Below are 16,683 nucleotides of genomic sequence, written 5' to 3'. Positions count from 1 at the left end.
CCCTCAGACGCTGCTCTCACGGCAAACAGTCCCTCCAGGGAGAATGGATTCTCTCAGCGGCCCTGCCATACCCTTCTACATCGCTTGCCCCCACTCCACCCACAACAGGGCTCCGTAAGCCCCAGCTCCCGCTACACCCGAAATCACAGGACTACAGGTCCCACAATGCCTCTCGCGCGGGGGCACTTCCTCTTCCGGCTGCGCTAGGCTTTTGCTCCTGCCGACGTGTTCTTCCGGTGGCGGAGTGGCGGCTTACCCTGTGCGGGGCGAAATGGTGAGACCGTTGAGGGGAGTTTTGGACAGGGTTGTGAGGACCACCTGGGGCCTGACCCACACCGCGGTTCTCTTGCGGAGACCTCAAGACGTCAGAGATCCAGAGGGCTGGGCGCTCCTGGAACCTCTGGCTTGGGCGGAGGGATGGGGAAAGGAAACCCCTTGCCGTGAAGTCCTTAGGCTGAGGTTTTGATCGGACCTGGCTCAGAGCTCGCGATTTATAAAGATGAGGGGCGTGGGGTGTATTTTGAATACCTTCAATCTTGTATCTCTGTTACCTGTGGTCTGCTGTCTCTATTTGGAAAGTTCTTCCCCCTGCTGAACTCGTACTCATCCTGTAAGGCCCTGGGTAAATGTTATTTCTTGGTGAAGCACTTCTAGCTCTCTCAGGCACTTGGCCAGTCCCTCCTGGGAGCGCCCACAACCTCTGTACAGACCTCTGGCCACGTTTCATGGACTTCTTTGTTTTCTGCCACGCCTCCTAGTGACCACCGTCTGACGTGCATCTAGCTCTGGGATGATGTCTATTCATCTTTGTATTCCCAGTGCCACACACAGGGCCTGTAATTGGAGGCTCAATAAATGGCAGTGATTGTCTTTATCATTTTAGGGGGAGGGGAACATAATTGTTTACTGAATTGAATTCCCGTGTCTCTTAGAACAATGGGGTCATTTTACTTCTCTAGTGTTGTTATGTTCTGGATTTTAGAAGCATTGGCTGATGGGTGACAATGAAGTTAACATTCATACAGAGCTTTACGTTTACAGCTCTGTTTCACAGGCATTATCTCATAATCTTCCCTACAACCTTAGGAAGGAAACAAACACCTATTGAGCAGTTACTCTATGCCAAGCACTAAACTACATGCTTCGACATTCGTCATCTTTCTTATGTCATAGATCAACACTGTGAAATAGATACCATCCTAACTGCTTTCCTGAGATTCAGATTATTCAGTAAACCCAGAATTTTAACTGGTGTCTTTTACTGGTAGATCCTGATATTCCATAATAGTGTGGTGAGAAGAATACGCAGAAGTTGAGATCTGGGTACCAATCCAGGCTCTGTGACTTACAGCAAGGATTCTTAGCATAATGTCTATACATGTGAGTCCATAAAGCTTCCAAAATTGTAGGCAAACTTTTTCTCATATGTGATTTTTCCCAGGCAGAGAGTTCATACCTTTCATTACATTTTCATGGTGTCATTGGCCTCGGAAAATGCTAAGGAGCATTGATTGATGTGTAGCTGTCACCTTCTATGTCTCATCCTCTGACTCTCGGCTGCGCTTCTTGTGTTAATATTGAAAAGATAAAGTACCACCTCAGTTTTAAGGTAGACCTGTAATCGTCATTCCCGTACTGAATCAGTTGATGTTGGTTCTGAAGGCTTTCCACATCTCTAGGCTGAAATAGGCCTTTAGCAGTCACAAGAGCACAAGGCTTCTCGATAACCCCCCAGTCTCCCCAGGCTAAAATCACATGATTCTTTGATGGTTCTAATCTCATGCCCTCCCCTAGGAGCTCGAGGCCATGAGCAGATACACCAGCCCAGTGAATCCGGCTGTCTTCCCCCATCTGACTGTGGTGCTTTTGGCCATTGGCATGTTCTTCACCGCCTGGTTCTTCGTGTATCCTTTCACTGAGCAGCCAGTGGGCCAGTATTAGTGATGTGGGGAGCTGAGGGAGAAACTGTGCTAGGTACATGCCTTGATACCCAAGGTCAGGTTGTGGTCTTATTTCCCAATTTCAGATGAGTTCAGTTTGCTCTTCAGATTTCCAGGACAGCGAGCAGAGGGCCTGGGTGGTGTGGACGAGGGAGATGGGGGAGCTGAAATTGGCAAAGTGGTATAAGGAAGGATGAGCTCAGGTGTTAGGAGGTCTGAGGGCTAGTCCCAGCTCCATCACTCACGAGCTGTGTGACCTAGGACAAGTGACCTAACTCCTCTGGGTCTCATTTTCTTCCTGGGTGGTGGGGGGGTCAGTATGGAGCAACATAGTCCAAATCATCTCTTGGGCCCCTGTGCCTGGATGCAGTGAGCCAGAAAGCATCTACCCCGTGCCTTTTTCCCCAGGGCACCACTGGCCGGGCTCCTGCACTCCGCAGTCCATCCCTTTGCTTTGCCTTAACAGCCCCACTCAGTTATGAGGTCACCTCCACCAAGTACACTCGAGATATCTACAAAGAGCTTCTCATCTCCTTGGTGGCCTCACTCTTCATGGGCTTTGGAGTGCTCTTCTTGCTGCTCTGGGTCGGCATTTACGTGTGAGCTCCCAAGGGTAAGAGCTGTGACAAGGTGGCAGCCTAGAGAAGTTTCTTCATGCCCACATCAGCGGGGTCCTCATGGTCTTGCCTCTGTGATGCCTTGGTTAATAGCGACTGACTCAGGGGAGTGGATGGAGACGCTAGCCATGTGTGCCTCTTTCCCTGCCCCTCATGGGGATTTGAGCCGAGTGTGGCCTCCCTTGTCAGTTCGGAGTTCACACAGCCCAAGGACTCCGTCTGGCTTTGAGATGGGCTACACAGGGATGTGGGTGCAAGTTTTCCGTGGTTATACATTTGCGTTCTTACAAGTCATGCACTGACTTGGAGAGGCTGCTGGGCTGGCTGGAAGGGGGTCAAGATCTGGGACTTCAAACTTGCTGCAGATAGTCCACCAAACAGGTCACTGAGATTCTGCCCTGGTGGCTCATCCTCAAAGGAGTGTACTCGTCAGCCCTTGCCCCGGGAGCCCAGGGGTTCAGGGAGAGAGGAAGGTGGGAAGGAAGTCAGTGGTCAGATTTTGATACCCCTCTCCTCTTTCAGGTACCAACCAGGCGGCTTCACTGAATCTCTGCTTTTGTAAATTAATTTTTTTTACTATTGCTGGAAGTGTGTCACCTGCTGCTCACAATAAAGGCAGATGTGTGACAGTCCTGTCTCGTGCCTGTTGTGTGGGGGTAGGAGTGCTGGGACCTATGTGGTTCCCCCTGTCCCACTCTTTCCCATTTCTCTTCTGCCTGTCACACGGTTCCTGCTGCTGGGAAACCTGCCTTCTCTGCTGGGGGATGAGGGCTGTGGCCGGGGTATCTTGTCATCGGAATTTAAAGCTCACCTGTGGAGAGGAAGGGTCCAGGCCTACCCTCCTCTGTTGTTTCTAGAACAAACCTGTAGGAACCACACCAATCCTTTCTGCCCTGGCCTATCCTCTCTAAACATAGCCACCCTTCTCTGGGCTGGGGCACCCTTACCAGGCTCAGCTTGTCCCCTAACAAAGTTTTTTTGCTGGGTGGCTACTCTTCACTCAGTGGCAGGTGCATGGTAGTGGGAGGTGTGGCCGGGGGTGGGGCTGCTGAGTCCATTCCCAGCCCTAGTATGAAGCTAAGAACGGTAAGGGGTACGAAGGGTCAATCTGGCTTGGGGCCCTGGAGATTCCAGACTTCTCAGGAAGACATTGGAGTTCCAGTTAGTCCCAGCCCCACAGGGGACTCTCTCTCCCACCAGATCAATCCAAGAAGAGACAAGAGGCAAGCTCAGATACAAAGCAGTATTTATACATTTATTTATATATGTATATTTACTTCAGAAGAAAAGAACAGTTCGGGGGACAGGAAGCAAGCAGGCTCGGGCTGCCTCCCTGTCTGCCCACTGCAGAGTCAGAGTTGGTACATGATAAATATGAGTCAGAGCTCAGGAAGGGGAATTGGGGGTTAACTGGGGGTGCTCTATGCACACGCAGGCTTCTAACGGGGTACGGTGTGGGCAGGGGGGGTTGCACTGGGAGGCCCTATGTACAGCTTGAAGCTAAGGGGAGATCAGCCCAGTGGCTACAGGAAGAGACGCCAGAGGGGAGAGAGGAAGGGAGGGATGGCCCGCTGGACCCCAGGTGGGGGTTGGAGCTGAGACACCCACACCCCGGTGCCAGCCTGGCAGCAGGCAGCCTCCAGCAGGTGGCCCCCTCGCCTTCCCCGAGGCCCATTTACCACAGGCTTAAGGCAACTTTGGTCCAAGGTTGACCCCCTCAAGCAGCTTGGAGCCCCACCCTGGCCCCAACCCCTGCCCCGAGGACCCCCTCCCCAGGCATGGAAACAGATCCAGCTGCTAATGGGACTGGGGTTATGCTGTGTCCAGACAGGCTCCAGAGGGGCAGAGGAGGGTCACTTTCCAGTTAAGGAAGGGCCACAGTCCAGGAACACATACCCCTAGTGAGGAAGCCGTAGAATCCTATTACAAGGGGTGGGGCTCGGCAGTTTTAAGGCATCAGAGAGAGATTCCCCAGTGGGAGGGAGCACAGTGTAGTCCTAAGTAAGGCTCGGCTGCCTGCATGACACAATTCCTATGTCAGAGTGAGGGACTGGAGCCCAGCTGGGCAGGGGGCTGCAGGTGGGGTATCCCTGTATCCCCTGGTGCTTCCCTATCCTGAGGATAAGTGCTTTGAGATCCAGGGCAGAAGGGGGCCCGCAGTTCATAGGCTTCAAGAATTCGGCTCCCCCACAGAAAGGCCTCCCATTCAAAGCTGAGAATGAGAGGTAGGATGGGGCGAGGCCTGGTTCCCAAAGAGCTGGCGGAGTGCCACAGGGCACGGACGGCAATTCCCTTTCCCAATTCTGGACCCGTGGCAGATGTGGCTAAATGATGACCACACTCCTTCCACGAACCTGGGTGTGGCCTCACAGTGCTCCAGGCGCCACTGTGAAACGCTGGGGTTGGCACTTGAGATAAGACTTCTTCCCTAACCCAAGCCCACCGCTCCTGCTCCTGGGAGGGATAAACAGATGGAGGCTACTGCCAAGCCTGGGTCCCTCCAGCTTGACTGTCCAAGCCAAGCAAAGGAGCCTTTGATTTGGAGAGACGAGGCCAGCAGCAGGCAAGAGTGGAGGGAGAGGCCAGAGTCTTGGTGGTCGGGAGTGGGAGGGGCATCTCTGAGGCTCCCCGGGAGCAAGTGTTACACCACAGCTCTGGCCCGCTCTGGGCCTTCCAGCTCCATCCTTCCACTCCTTCCCACCCTGGTCTAAGTGCATTTAGTAATTACTTCACTAATAACAGCAAAAGCTATTGGCATCTGCCCACCAGCCAAGACCAGCCTGCTGCTTGCAGGGTTCCCGCTCCTCTGCTCAGAGAGAATGATGTGGTTACTATCACCCCTGTGAGCTGGGGACGCTCCCGGGAACACAGGCGGTGGGGCGGCAACACTGTCTGCGGGCTCTTAGAGAACTTCCTCTTCTGGGATGCTCCAAGTTCAAGGGTCCAAGGCTTACCTGGCCACTGGCCCCTGGCCCCCACTGGTTCAGGTCTGTGAAGGGCCGAGGGTGGCTTCACCAGGCACTAAGTGGACTTAAGGCACAAAGTCGGTCTCTCTGACCCATCCAGGGCTGGCCTTGGCTGCCCTGGGAGTTTGGGGGAGCCAAGCACCTGGGCCACACTTAAAGCTTAGAAATCCAAGTCCAGCGTAACAGTCAAACCCCAAGAGGTCCTCTACCAAGCTGTCCCTGGGGAGCAGCTTTGAGGGGGAGAGCTATCTGCCCTCCATTGACTGACTCATGGGGGTCCAGCCAAGTCTCTTAGGGCTGGATCCAAGACCCCAGCTGACCTCAAAGGCAGGCAGGTCCTCTCCGAGAAGGGTGGTTCCCAGTCTCAAAAGGGGAGGCAGGGGAGAGCGGGCTCTGGACAAATCGGGGTCACAGGCTTCCCCTGGCCTCCAGGACACCCGAAGCCAACCTTCCAACCACCATATCTGGACAGATGTGATTCCTGGCCCAGAGGAGGTGGCAGGCAGGACGGCCCAGGAAGTCTGTCTCTGGCTCCCTCTGTGCAGTGTGAGGGGCGACCAGCTGGAACAGCAACTCCAGTGTGAGGACTTCCAGTTTCACCAGTCGAGGGAAGGGCCAGCGTACGGCAGAGCTGGCCGGCAGCAGGCTCCAGTGTAACACCGTCGCATCCAGTGTGAGAGGGGTGCCTGAGGACCCCTGGTCCCCCGTGTGGTGCTGCCTCAGGAGGGCAGCTCAGTCGCACAGGCGGTAGAAGTGGAAGTAGTAGTCTGTGGCTGGCTGGGCAAGGGCCTCTGAGCTGCAGTTGGCTTGACCCTGGGGGGAAGGGCAGTGGGAACAGGTGAGGTGGCTCTCCACATACAGGACAGGTGGCACTTGCCTGCTGATGTTGCTTGATGCTGTGCCCCAAAGTCCTCCCACGTGCTCTGCAAATGCCCCACTCATCCCAAAGCCCCACAACACAGAGAGAGGAGCCGGGACCCCCGGGGAAAGGCGGGGTGCCCCTGCTCACCAGCAGTGCCACCCGGAAGTGGTAGGTGAAGTCACCGAAGGACAGGATGGTTACTGGCCACTGGTGAGAGGTGCCCTGGAGAGAGAAGGGAAAGGGGTCAGGACGGCCCCGTGCCCCATCTCCCTTACCCCTGCAGCCCCGGGGGATGCGGCAAGTTTAGGAGGGAAAAAAGCGAGGCTTCGAAGAGATGGAGGGAGCAATGACAGCTACTCCACACAACAGACAAGTCCTAGCAGACTTCACCCGGCCCCGCCTCCCTTTCCTGTCCCCTGTGCCCTGTTCCGTCACCCACTGTGCCCTGGGCACATTGAAGTATGTCATTAACCTCATCCTCATTACAATCCAATGAAGCGGTGCTGCTCCTAGCCCTGTCTCACAGATGAGGAAACCGAGTCACTTGCCAAAAAATCACACAGTGTGGCAGAGCTGGGATTCAAACCCAGGTCTGTCTGGCTCCCTCCCTCCCAGGGCAGCAGGAGGCTGCAGGCAGCGTGCCCATCTCCTACCTGAGCTTTGGCTTTGCCTCTGTTCTGTGGGCTCAGGCCTGAGCACCGTGCCTAGTGAGCGTCCAGCTGGGCTCTCCCTCCTCTGCAGGGTCACAGGGCCCGGGGCTCTCAGGGCCCTCACCCACTCCCCTCCTGCAGCAAGGTACTTTCTGCACGTCTTTTCTCCCTCACTAGAATGTGTTTTTGGAACTTAAAACCTATTTCTCCTCCACCTCTGTGCCCCTGCAGCTGGGCCCAGCACAGGCCTGGGACAGAAGGGACCCCAATAATTATTTGTTGCGTAACACACGAAGGAATGAGAAGAGATATCACTACTTCCCTTAACTCGGAGTCCTGAGAGTCTTCTCCTATGACCTCTCAGGCCCAGGGAGAAACTAGTGGTCCATGGGCACCAGAGGGTTGTTAACTTCTGGTTATGTGGCCAGGGAGGAGCTGGACGGTGACAGGGTCCGGCCATCCAGTTCTCCCAGACCAAGAGGCAGCCCCCACGTAGAGCCCGAGGTGTCTTCTAATATTGCAGATTGAACTGTGCCCTGGCCCCAGCCTGAGGATGAGATCTGGGCTCCTTCCTGCCTCTGGACGCTCCTCCGACGTTCCACCTCCCCGGACCTCACAGCCCTCCCTGCCGTGGGCTCCCAGGACGCCCGCCTGTCTCCACCATTGCACTCATCCCGGTCAGTCCTGCGGGGCTGTTTTCTTCCCTGAGGCCCCATCACGGCAGAGACGGGAGATGCTCGGCAGGGAGTGGAATGGACGCATGCACGCATACCCCCTCCCTGGGGCACAGAGGCCCAGGCCCCAGAGAGTCCCTTGTGGAGATGCCTTCACTCTCACTCCTCGCTCCCTCTCCTCACCTGCTCGGGGGCCCAGTTGTACCAGCGGAGAGGAAGCTCCAGCCCACAGCCCAGTCCCACCTACCTGGGTGTCCTGGTGGGCGTGGAGACTCTGCGGCAAGGCCCCCTCCTCACACGGCTCCCCCTTTGACATCAGACTGCACAGCACCACGGACACAGGGGAGGAGGAGCTGGGGACAGGCCCAATTAGTAGGGAAATGGGGTTCTGGAGCCCTCCACCCCAAGCCCACCAATGCAACAAGCTGCTGGGTCCTCACACAGCCTGAGAACAATGCATAATAACCGAGGTCCTCATAGGGCTGCAGCCCCCAACCCCTGTGCCACAGCCCGACACTGGTCCGTGGGCTGTTAGGAACCTGGGCGTGCATCACCTGAGCTCTGCCTCTTCCTCCCCACAGAAAAACTGTCTTCTGTGAAACTTAGGAAGGGGGTGCACACAGCAGGAGGTGAGGAGCAGGTGCATGAGCGAAGCTTCATCTGTATTTACAGCCGCTCCCCATCGCTCGCATCATAGCCTGAGCGCCGCCTCCCCACCCGCCCCTGCCCCGGTCCATGGAAAAATTGTCTTCCATAAAACCGGTCCCTGGTGCCAAAAAGGTTGGGGACCAGTGCCATAGGGTACAAACCTTCCCCATCCACCATCCCAGGTGGTCCTCCTAGCCCTGTGAGGCAGGGTCATTTAGCCAGTGAGCCGTGAAGCGGGCAATAAAGTGAGCGGCCCTCCTGAGCCCTCCCCCAGGCTGTCTGGGTCTACCTTGCGGGGAAATGTGCTGGGCCCCTGGGCTGGCCTCAGGTCTGGCCATTCTGAGGCTCCGCAGGGGCTTCTCCCTGGCTCCCCTCCCATCCCCCAACACCCCCACGCCGGCACTCACTTCATCTGCAGGGTCAGGCTGAGGTGCAGTGGGGTGCTGCTGCTCACGGGGATATGGTAGGTGAAGTTTCCAGGCCTGAAGGGGCAAAGCTGGTGCTTTAGCCTAAGACCACTCTGCCAAAGCCCCCCCCGCCACCGCCCCGTCAGCTCCCCAGCCCTGCCCCCTGTCTGTACTGGAGGCCCTGCGGGGAGGTTCCTCCCTGAGGAGGGCAAGATCTAGGCATAGACACTGCCTGGGCTCATGTCACCTGAGGGGACCTCCCTGGGGTGAAGGGGAGGAGCCCAGCCCACCTGCAGGTGTCCCCAGGAGCACAGTACTGGGAGGTGATGGGCATTGAATTCTCCAGCACCTGGATGGAGGTCAGGGAGGGTACTGGGTCTGCAAGGAGAGAGGCTGTTGGGGCAGGGAGGAAGGTGACAAGGCAGGACACAAATGAGAAGCAATCAAATCTTTCCTTGCCAGGCTTGGATCAGTCACTCACACCTTAGTATGAATAAGTTTCAGGTTATTCTTTCCAGATGCCCAGAGTGGCTGGGCTCACACCACACCCCTTTCCCAGCAGCCCTCGGCCTAGCCAGTCTGCACGAGCCTGAGGTCTGCTCCTCCACAGAACCGGAACACCCAGAGGCAGGGATGGCCCACAGTGTACAGGAACACAGGCCTCTGTTCCTGAGAACACAGCCCTCCTCAGCTCTGGGTTCAGTGACGTGACACTGGTAGCTTGAAACCAGCCGTGGTGGGAGTACTCGCACACACAAATCAGGACTTCCCGCACCCCAGAGAACCAAGTGTCACACACCTACCAGCACACCGCGACTGAACCAACCCGCTGCAGACTGGCTAGCTAGGTAGGAGGCAGGGGACACAAGGCTTTCTTGCTCATCGTCATTCACTGTCCTGCAGGCTTGCTGCTGCCTAACCATTCCACCCCGGCACGGGGGAGCTGGGGCCACTGAACATTTGCTGGACCTGGTACGTTTTCAGCTCTATGAGACACAACCCAGGGACCCAAGGTACCCCAGAATGCCCTGTGCAGCCAGGGACAGGTATCAGATACAGACAAGATGAAAGGTGCCCTTCCCTTCTGGGCAAACTCCCCATGTCCTCAAAGACTCAGCTCCAATGTTACTTCCTGCCTGATCACCTCCCCACCTTAGCCCAGATCAAGTGCCCTCCCCAGGCCCAAAGGTGCCTGCCTGTCCCTTCAGAGTCTCATCACACTCTGTGCTTTCATCTCTGCGAGTCTTTGGGGGCAGGGGCGGGTCTGTCTTCATCAGCCCCAGTGCCCTGGACAGAGCCAGCTACACAGAGCAGCAGCCCAGAAAACGGCCACCTGGTGAGCGTCTGCCCCTTGGGTTTCCCCATCACTTTGAACTTCAATCTCTGCAAACCACAGTTTCCAAGCTGTTTTTCTCCTTTAAGCCACAAAGCCTATGAAATGAAATTTGACGAGGAGCCTCAAATCTTAGAGCATGGCTGCCTAGTTGGAGCCAGGTAGGCTCCCTGCCTCCCAAGGCAACCCCTGGGGCACCTTGGAGGAACCCTGTTTGAAAACTTCTACAACAAAAGGTTCTCTAGCTTTGTTAAAACCAAAGGTCTGAGGTTTGGAGAAAAGTCCTGGGGAGCCTGTCCAGCACCCTCCTCACCCTGGCAGGCAGCTCTGGGACCAAATTCCAGCTCTGCTGCTGATGGGCTGGGCAACCCTGGGCCAGTCACTTTACCTAAGTCTCCGTTTCCTCATCTGAGTAAGGGGACAATTCCTTTCCTGCAGGAGTGTTGTGAGGATTGAATGAGACCATCTAAGGCTCCTGACCTGATTCCTCATACTTAGAACTTGCTCAGCAAATGCCAGTTGACTGACAGTTCTGCACCCAGGCAGTCATGTGATTGAAATGGGCCCTGGCCAGTGAGCCTTGCTGGGCTGGGTTGGGAGGAACTGGGGTGAGGCAGATACCTGGCTGGTCCTGGGACCGAGTGGGCTGAGCAGGGCCCAGGCTGGGCTGGGGGGCCTCTCGGCGAGCCCGGCCATGGAGACTGAGGCTGGGGCTGTTCTTGGCTTTGCCCTGCCACCCGGGGAAGGGGACTGCAGGGCTGGCCACAGGCTCCAGGCTCTTGGGATGCTTGGAGTGGCCAATGCCATTGGCTGAAAGGCCCCAGGACTTGGCTCTGATGTTGGTGACTGGCAGCAGGGCCATCTGGCTGGGGCCTGTGGATAAAAGCAGGGTCAGGTTAAGAAGAAGGGAGTTGGCTGCCTCCTATCCAGCTATCTCTAGGACCCCCCTGGACTGAGTGAACCCCATCTGTCTCTTGGCCTCTGCAGAGGGATTCCCCTTTCTCCAGAGCCTCATTCGGGGCTCCAGGAGAACCCCCCCCACCAATGAGTCCTTGGGGCCTTTGTCTGAACGCAGGTACCCAACCCCCAACCCAGGCCCTGAGAGAGCCATACCTGAGCGGTTGGCAGTGGGGGTGGCACTGGGGCTGACACCATGGCCAGGGGCAGTAGTAGGGCTAGGGGTGGGTGAGGAGCAGCAGATGACAGGGCAGGGGTGGCTGAAGCACAGGTCCAAGGTGCGGACAGCAGGCCCTGGGGCTGAGCTGGTCAGGCTGGTGGTCACTGAGGAGGCCAGAGGCTGTATGAGCTGGAAGGGGGCCGCACAGGCCCTGGCCCAGGACACAGCCACCTCCCATCCCACCCCACGCCTGCCCAGACACGCACCCAGCAGCAAAGAGGGCTGTATGCCTGGCAGCCCAGTGGTCACAGGGGACTGTCGGAGCTGAGTGGTCCCAAAGCTCTGGCTGGACCTGCTGGGGAAGGGTGAGCTGAGCTCAGAAGGGCTGGGCAAGCCTGACGGGGAGGCCAGGGTGTCCTGGAGAAGCAGGAAGGCAAGAGGAGGCGGAGAGGGAGGGGGACAGAGGCAGGAAGAAGGGTGGTGGGAGCCACAGGAGGGAGGGGTGTTTGTCAGCACGTACCATGGGCACATGGCCTTACTCCCCCCAGGGTGCTGGGGCCGGAGCAGGGCCAGGAGACAGGAAGTGGACACGGCAAAAGAGCTAAGGGGCAGCAGAGAGGCAAAGGGTGAGAAAGGCACAGAGGAGGAGAGAAGAGAAGACACAGTCAGAGGTGGCCCCAGGAGCTGGAGTGACAGCGGGCTGACAGAGCCCAAGGCCCTGCCCTGGCCCTCTTTCCTCCCACCCTGTTCCAACTCTGGCCCCGCAGGTGGCCCCCGCCACTAGGCCCAGCTGCCCGGGGGAGCACTGAGCAGGCCAGACAGAAACCTGGGCGCCAGCAGGGTCTGGGAAGGGCTGCCCACCCTCCTAGAGACCCTCCCAGCCACCCCCACAAGGCCCAGCAAGCTGAGAGCCTGAAGTTGAACCCCTTCGGAGGAGACAGCCTCCATGGCTCCTTTGACCTTGGGCTGCCCACCAAAGCCCCACCTGGTCTGGCGGCTTGGCCAGCAGCCAGGCCTGCAGGGACGTACCCATCAGCGTCTACCAGGTCCTCCTCGGTGCGCAGGCTCAGCACATACAGTGTGGACATGGACACCACACTGGGAGTCACAGAAAAGGGTCACTGTTAGAGCTGAAGCCACCATCCAGTGCCCCCTCTCCAGGCCAGGCCTGTGGTCCTCAGCTGTAGCACTGGGCTCCCAAGTAATGCCCGCAAATGGGTGCCCCCGGCCCTGGGGGTGGGGGACAGAACAAGGCCCACCTTCCCCAAGACCTCAGCCACTTGAGCTCCCAAACTACATCCTCCTCTTCCCCCAGGCCCGGGCCCATGAGCAGCTGACCCCATGGAGTCAGCCACCCCCAGGGCCTGGGGGACAAGTCACCTGAAAGCCATGACCACCACTAGGGCGATGATGGTTCCCTGCAGGAAGCGCTGGCTGATGCAGGCCTGGTCTGGGACCACAGACGATGCCTGAGGACCAAGAGGAAAAGGGGAAGACACAGAAGAGGGCCATGGCCTTACCTGCCCTGGGCTCTGCGGGAAGTGGGATGCTAAGGGCTACACCGTCTCCCAGGGGGCAGAGGGAGAGGAAGGAGAAAGTGGGGGCTGGGAGGGCCACAGGGTCGGGAGGAGAGAGGGGAAGCACCGGAGTCAGTGTGGCCGGAGAGGTGCGAGCTGGGGAGCGCCATGAGGGATGGGAAGCCCGGGTCCAACCTGTCTCCCCTCCCTGCCCACCCTCACCTTGCTGGCCATCTTGGGGGGCCTCTTCTTGTGGGGGACACTGCCCGCCCGGCTGAACTGGCTCCCTGCGTGGCTGCAGCAAGAGTGCCAGGGTCAAGGGTGCTCTGGGAAGGGGCTTCTTGCCCTCCCCCACCCAACCCCCCCACCTGAAGGCGCCCGAGCTGCCGGTGGACTTGAGGCTGTCGAGTCGCCGCAGTTTGGCCAGCTTGTGGCTCCAGCGCTCCAGCTCATCGATGCGTGTCTCCAGGTTGTCCGTCAGCTTGCACAGCTCCTTCACGGCACCCACGTTCTCCATGAAGATGCGCTCCTGCCACGGGCCACGGGCCAGCGCTGAGGGCACGGTCAACGCCGGGAGCCCCAGGCTGTCGGCCCCCAGGCAGCAGGAGGGGAGCTATCCACGGCTGCATGGAGGCCCTAAAGCCTCCCTACCAGGGCCCCTCCTCCCAAAGCTCCCGTGCCTGCCTCCAAACAGCACCTGCACCGAAGCACCTTTGCCCAGGCTGTCCCACCTGCCTGAACGGCCCTCCCACCTCCTGCCAGAATTCTCTGTACTCAGAGGCTCCCCAAGCCTAAAGGCTCCACCCTCAGATCTGCCCCCTCTAATGACAATGGCATCTCAGACTTCAGCACATCACTGTTCAGTTGAGGTGGAAACATATCACGTGCCTCCTTGGGTGCCCAGCCTCTTGCCAGGTAGGTTGCAAACATCACCCCCACAGTAAGCCACATGGTTAAGCCTTGAGATAACCAGTAGAGTGTCTCAGCACTTCTATCATTGCCCTCGTTTCACCTGGGGTGGGGGGAGGCCATGAACCTCGGCGAGGTTCCTCTTGCCCTTGGTCACAGCCTCCAGTGGCCAAATCCCCACCCACACACCCCGTTCCCTGTGGGGTGGGGACGGGGCCCTGGAGACAGCATGAGAGGACACAGGGCTGCTCTGGCCTCGCTATGGAGGATGTGAGCCCCCCCAGCTGGCCCACCCCTCGCCCAGCTCCCTCCAGTCTCCCACCCGCAAACCTTGTTCACCACCAGGAAGTTCTCTATGGTTTTCCCGTTGGCAAAGACCATGTCTCCAGTGTCCTTCACAGCCTCGGGTAGGATCTCCTTCACCTCCTGAGCGATGACACCTGGTGAGGGACAAGCCCAGGACATGTGTGTGTGGAGCCGGGAAGCTGCTGCACAGCTCTCAAATGTGAAGAGGGGCAGATTGGGAAGGATGACGTTCTAGGGCCTAGAGATTTGAATTCCAAGGAGCCCTGGAGCCAAGGGCTCCCATGGACAAGTGTTCACAGGGTCACAATTCCAGGGCTCAAGGTGTAGGGTTCCCAGGCTGCGGTGGGGCAGGTTCCTGGCAGTGAGGATCCCAAGGGAAGGGGGCAGGGTTCCCAGAGGTTGAAGACAGGATTCACCCAGGGGGCCCCAATTCTCAGACTTCCAGTGTCCAGGGGTGAAGTTGCAGGGACCTGGGAGGCCGGATTTTCCAGGGGCTAAGGAACGGGTCTTCTAGAGGGCAGGATCCCCGGAGGCGGAGTTGCAGCAGTCGAGAGGAGGGGCTTCTGGGAGTGTGATTTCCAGGAGACAGGGGGCGGGGTCACGGAGGCCTGAAGTTACTGGGTTCCCGGACCCCAGGGCGTGCCAGGTCGGTCCCTACCCGTCTCCGGTGCTGCCGCCTCGATGCCCGCGCTGGCTGCGAACTCGGGCTTGTATCTGTAGCGCACCAGCCGCATGCGCGAGATCCTCTTCAGCTGCTCCGTGGTGTCCACCTGGGAGGGACCAGGGACGAGACTGAGCCCCTTCCCTCCCGCGGCCGTGCACAGCAGGCCCCCGAGCCCAGGACGTCAGCAGGAGGCTGCAGTGTGCGGGGCAGACCCAGCTACCCGGGTTTGCAAGATCTAGATCCAGGGTCGGCCCCGGCAGCCCCGCTCCTCCACCTGGCCCCGCCCCTCTGCCGGGCCCCACCCGCCAGCCTCCAGTCCCGCCCCCAGCCCCGCCCCGCTTGTAGCCCAGCTCTCCCCGCCCCCACCTCCTGCACGTGCTCCTTGGCCCGTAGGTCCGAGGGGTGCATGAGCGAGCCCATGACCTTCACGTTGCCATGCACAACCAGCGCCTCGTCCGGCCGGTCTGTGTTGATGCCCACGCGGCCGTGGTGGAAGACTGTGTCAGGTACCTGCGCCCGCTGCCACAGCACGTCGCTGTCGCTCTCAAACTGGCCTGGGTTGGAGGCCTACCGCGAGTTCGGGCTGGATCAGTCCTGGGGCATAGGGGACCTGCAGGGTCCTGGGATTGGGGGAAACCCCACAGCCGCCCCTTCTGGTTCAGCCAGGCTTCTCACCCCACCGTGCCCAACTGAAACTGTTCCTCCCATTGTGACAATTTTTAGTCATTTGTGAGATCCCAGAAGCTACCAGGTTTTGTCCACCTCCATGCTTTACTGTGAAGCAGACGCTGCACCCCAGAGAGGGTGGAAGCCTTGCCCAAGGCCACACAGCCAGTGCCCAGCAGGATCAGCACTCCGGCTGCAGACTCCCCAGCATCCTGGTATTTCTCCTGGGTGCTGCTTCTCCCAGCTCTGGGGAAGACTCTATCTACCCACTAGGGGGAGGTGGCCCTCACCCGCACAATGATGCGCTCTGAGATCTGGGCGGCCAGCGTGTAGTTCTGGTTCTGTGCGTGGGCCTGGAGGGCCACCACCAGCATGAAGTACCTGGGACACACAAGAGTCTCAGAGGTACCCAGGGTCCTGCCCCCCAGCCACCCCTCGGGCCAGGTGCACAGTGGACACAGAGTGCTCTCCATCCTACAGAGGACCCGAGTCTCCACTAGGGGGCAGAAAGCCCCCAGGGCTCTCAGCTAGGAAGCCATAGAGCTGTTTCTTAACCCAGAGGTTAGGCTTCTGCCTTCCCGCCCTTAAGTCAATTAAGGGCTCCGAATCTCAGGTCCCTCCCCTGTGAAATGGGCCCGTCTGTGGGACTCTGTGCCTGACACGCTACACCGGGTGGTGTCTTCCTGGCCCTCCTCGGAATGGAGGGCCCCGGGCAGGGGTCCTCTGCTCACCTCTGGTCAGGGTTGGGCTTGCCCTTCTTGCGCATGTTGTTGGCGGTGGTCTCACTGAAGTGCAGCCGCCCCACGGTCACTTTCGTGACCTGCTCAGGGGGCAGATTGACCCTGCAGAAGAGGGACAGGGTGCTCAGGGGACAGGGAGGGAGGCTGCCAAGAGCCAGGTCACAGAGGGGCACCCAGGCCAGCACATGTAGGAGGTGGACGCCGTGCCTCCCTGGCCCCCTCTGTTCCCGAGCCAGCTCCAGGGTGGGCCCTTCCAGGTACCCCCCCCCCACCGCCGCCTGCAGGGTCAGACACTCACGTGACGGGGTTGAAGGGCCGCTTGCTTCGGTCTGACTGCGACTGCTCGATGTTAATGGACTGGTTCAGGGCCTCCAGCTGGCGGGGAGTAGAGCCCAGTGGCACCTCAGGACGGGGGGACAGACGCTCCCCACCGCCCTCCTTCACCTTCTCAGCCCAGGCCTGGCCCAGCTGGAGCTCACGACGAAATGCAGCGCCCTGCCCTCAGCTTCACTCGCCACCAGCCCAGGTGCCTTCTCCTGCATAACTGCACACCCCACGCGCACCCCGCTCCCTCTCAGCACTCCACTCCTCCACTCCGACGGGGACGCACACGCGTCACCCCCCATGCACACACACCCCTTACAGCCACACCCGCACACTCCCCCAC

General features: G+C 58.8%; 2 protein-coding genes across 4 annotated transcripts in view; one reads left to right on the top strand and one right to left on the bottom strand.

Moving 5' to 3' along the window:
* The first annotated feature begins 253 nt into the window (after nucleotides 1–253).
* On the top strand, nucleotides 254–3,165 carry TMEM258 (transmembrane protein 258). Of its 2 annotated transcripts, XM_069470102.1 has the most exons (4): nucleotides 254–274; nucleotides 1,795–1,904; nucleotides 2,417–2,553; nucleotides 3,080–3,165. In XM_069470102.1, exons 1-3 carry the CDS (start codon nucleotides 272–274, stop codon nucleotides 2,541–2,543), a joined length of 240 nt encoding a protein of 79 aa, XP_069326203.1. In that variant the 5' UTR covers nucleotides 254–271; the 3' UTR covers nucleotides 2,544–2,553; nucleotides 3,080–3,165. The 2 variants fall into 2 exon arrangements, with proteins under 2 accessions (XP_069326203.1, XP_069326202.1); XM_069470101.1 differs by having other exon boundaries at nucleotides 2,417–3,165.
* Nucleotides 3,166–3,871: 706 nt separating this feature from the next.
* The window catches only part of MYRF (myelin regulatory factor), a 32,871-nt gene continuing 20,059 nt past the window's right edge, over nucleotides 3,872–16,683 (bottom strand). Inside the window, exons 9-27 of one of the 2 annotated variants that reach the window (XM_069471468.1) lie at nucleotides 16,315–16,391; nucleotides 16,008–16,118; nucleotides 15,567–15,657; nucleotides 14,977–15,177; nucleotides 14,605–14,716; nucleotides 13,971–14,080; nucleotides 13,100–13,260; nucleotides 12,954–13,026; nucleotides 12,595–12,683; nucleotides 12,244–12,312; nucleotides 11,735–11,815; nucleotides 11,481–11,566; nucleotides 11,211–11,378; nucleotides 10,719–10,970; nucleotides 9,055–9,157; nucleotides 8,765–8,839; nucleotides 7,957–8,062; nucleotides 6,533–6,607; nucleotides 3,872–6,336 (exon numbers count right to left, since the gene is read on the bottom strand). In XM_069471468.1, coding sequence (XP_069327569.1) covers nucleotides 6,256–6,336; nucleotides 6,533–6,607; nucleotides 7,957–8,062; nucleotides 8,765–8,839; nucleotides 9,055–9,157; nucleotides 10,719–10,970; nucleotides 11,211–11,378; nucleotides 11,481–11,566; nucleotides 11,735–11,815; nucleotides 12,244–12,312; nucleotides 12,595–12,683; nucleotides 12,954–13,026; nucleotides 13,100–13,260; nucleotides 13,971–14,080; nucleotides 14,605–14,716; nucleotides 14,977–15,177; nucleotides 15,567–15,657; nucleotides 16,008–16,118; nucleotides 16,315–16,391 — 2,121 coding nt within the window. In that variant the 3' untranslated portion in view covers nucleotides 3,872–6,255. Of the gene's footprint in view, nucleotides 6,337–6,532; nucleotides 6,608–7,956; nucleotides 8,063–8,764; nucleotides 8,840–9,054; nucleotides 9,158–10,718; nucleotides 10,971–11,210; nucleotides 11,379–11,480; nucleotides 11,570–11,734; nucleotides 11,816–12,243; nucleotides 12,313–12,594; nucleotides 12,684–12,953; nucleotides 13,027–13,099; nucleotides 13,261–13,970; nucleotides 14,081–14,604; nucleotides 14,717–14,976; nucleotides 15,178–15,566; nucleotides 15,658–16,007; nucleotides 16,119–16,314; nucleotides 16,392–16,683 lie in introns of both variants that reach the window. The other variant, XM_069471469.1, reaches the window with a different exon arrangement.

This window comes from Eulemur rufifrons, chromosome 6 (genome assembly GCF_041146395.1).
Source record: "Eulemur rufifrons isolate Redbay chromosome 6, OSU_ERuf_1, whole genome shotgun sequence".
Classification (NCBI taxonomy): Eukaryota; Metazoa; Chordata; class Mammalia; order Primates; family Lemuridae; genus Eulemur; species Eulemur rufifrons.
Note: the sequence above shows the minus strand (reverse complement) of the source record. Positions and strands in the feature narration are given on the sequence as shown.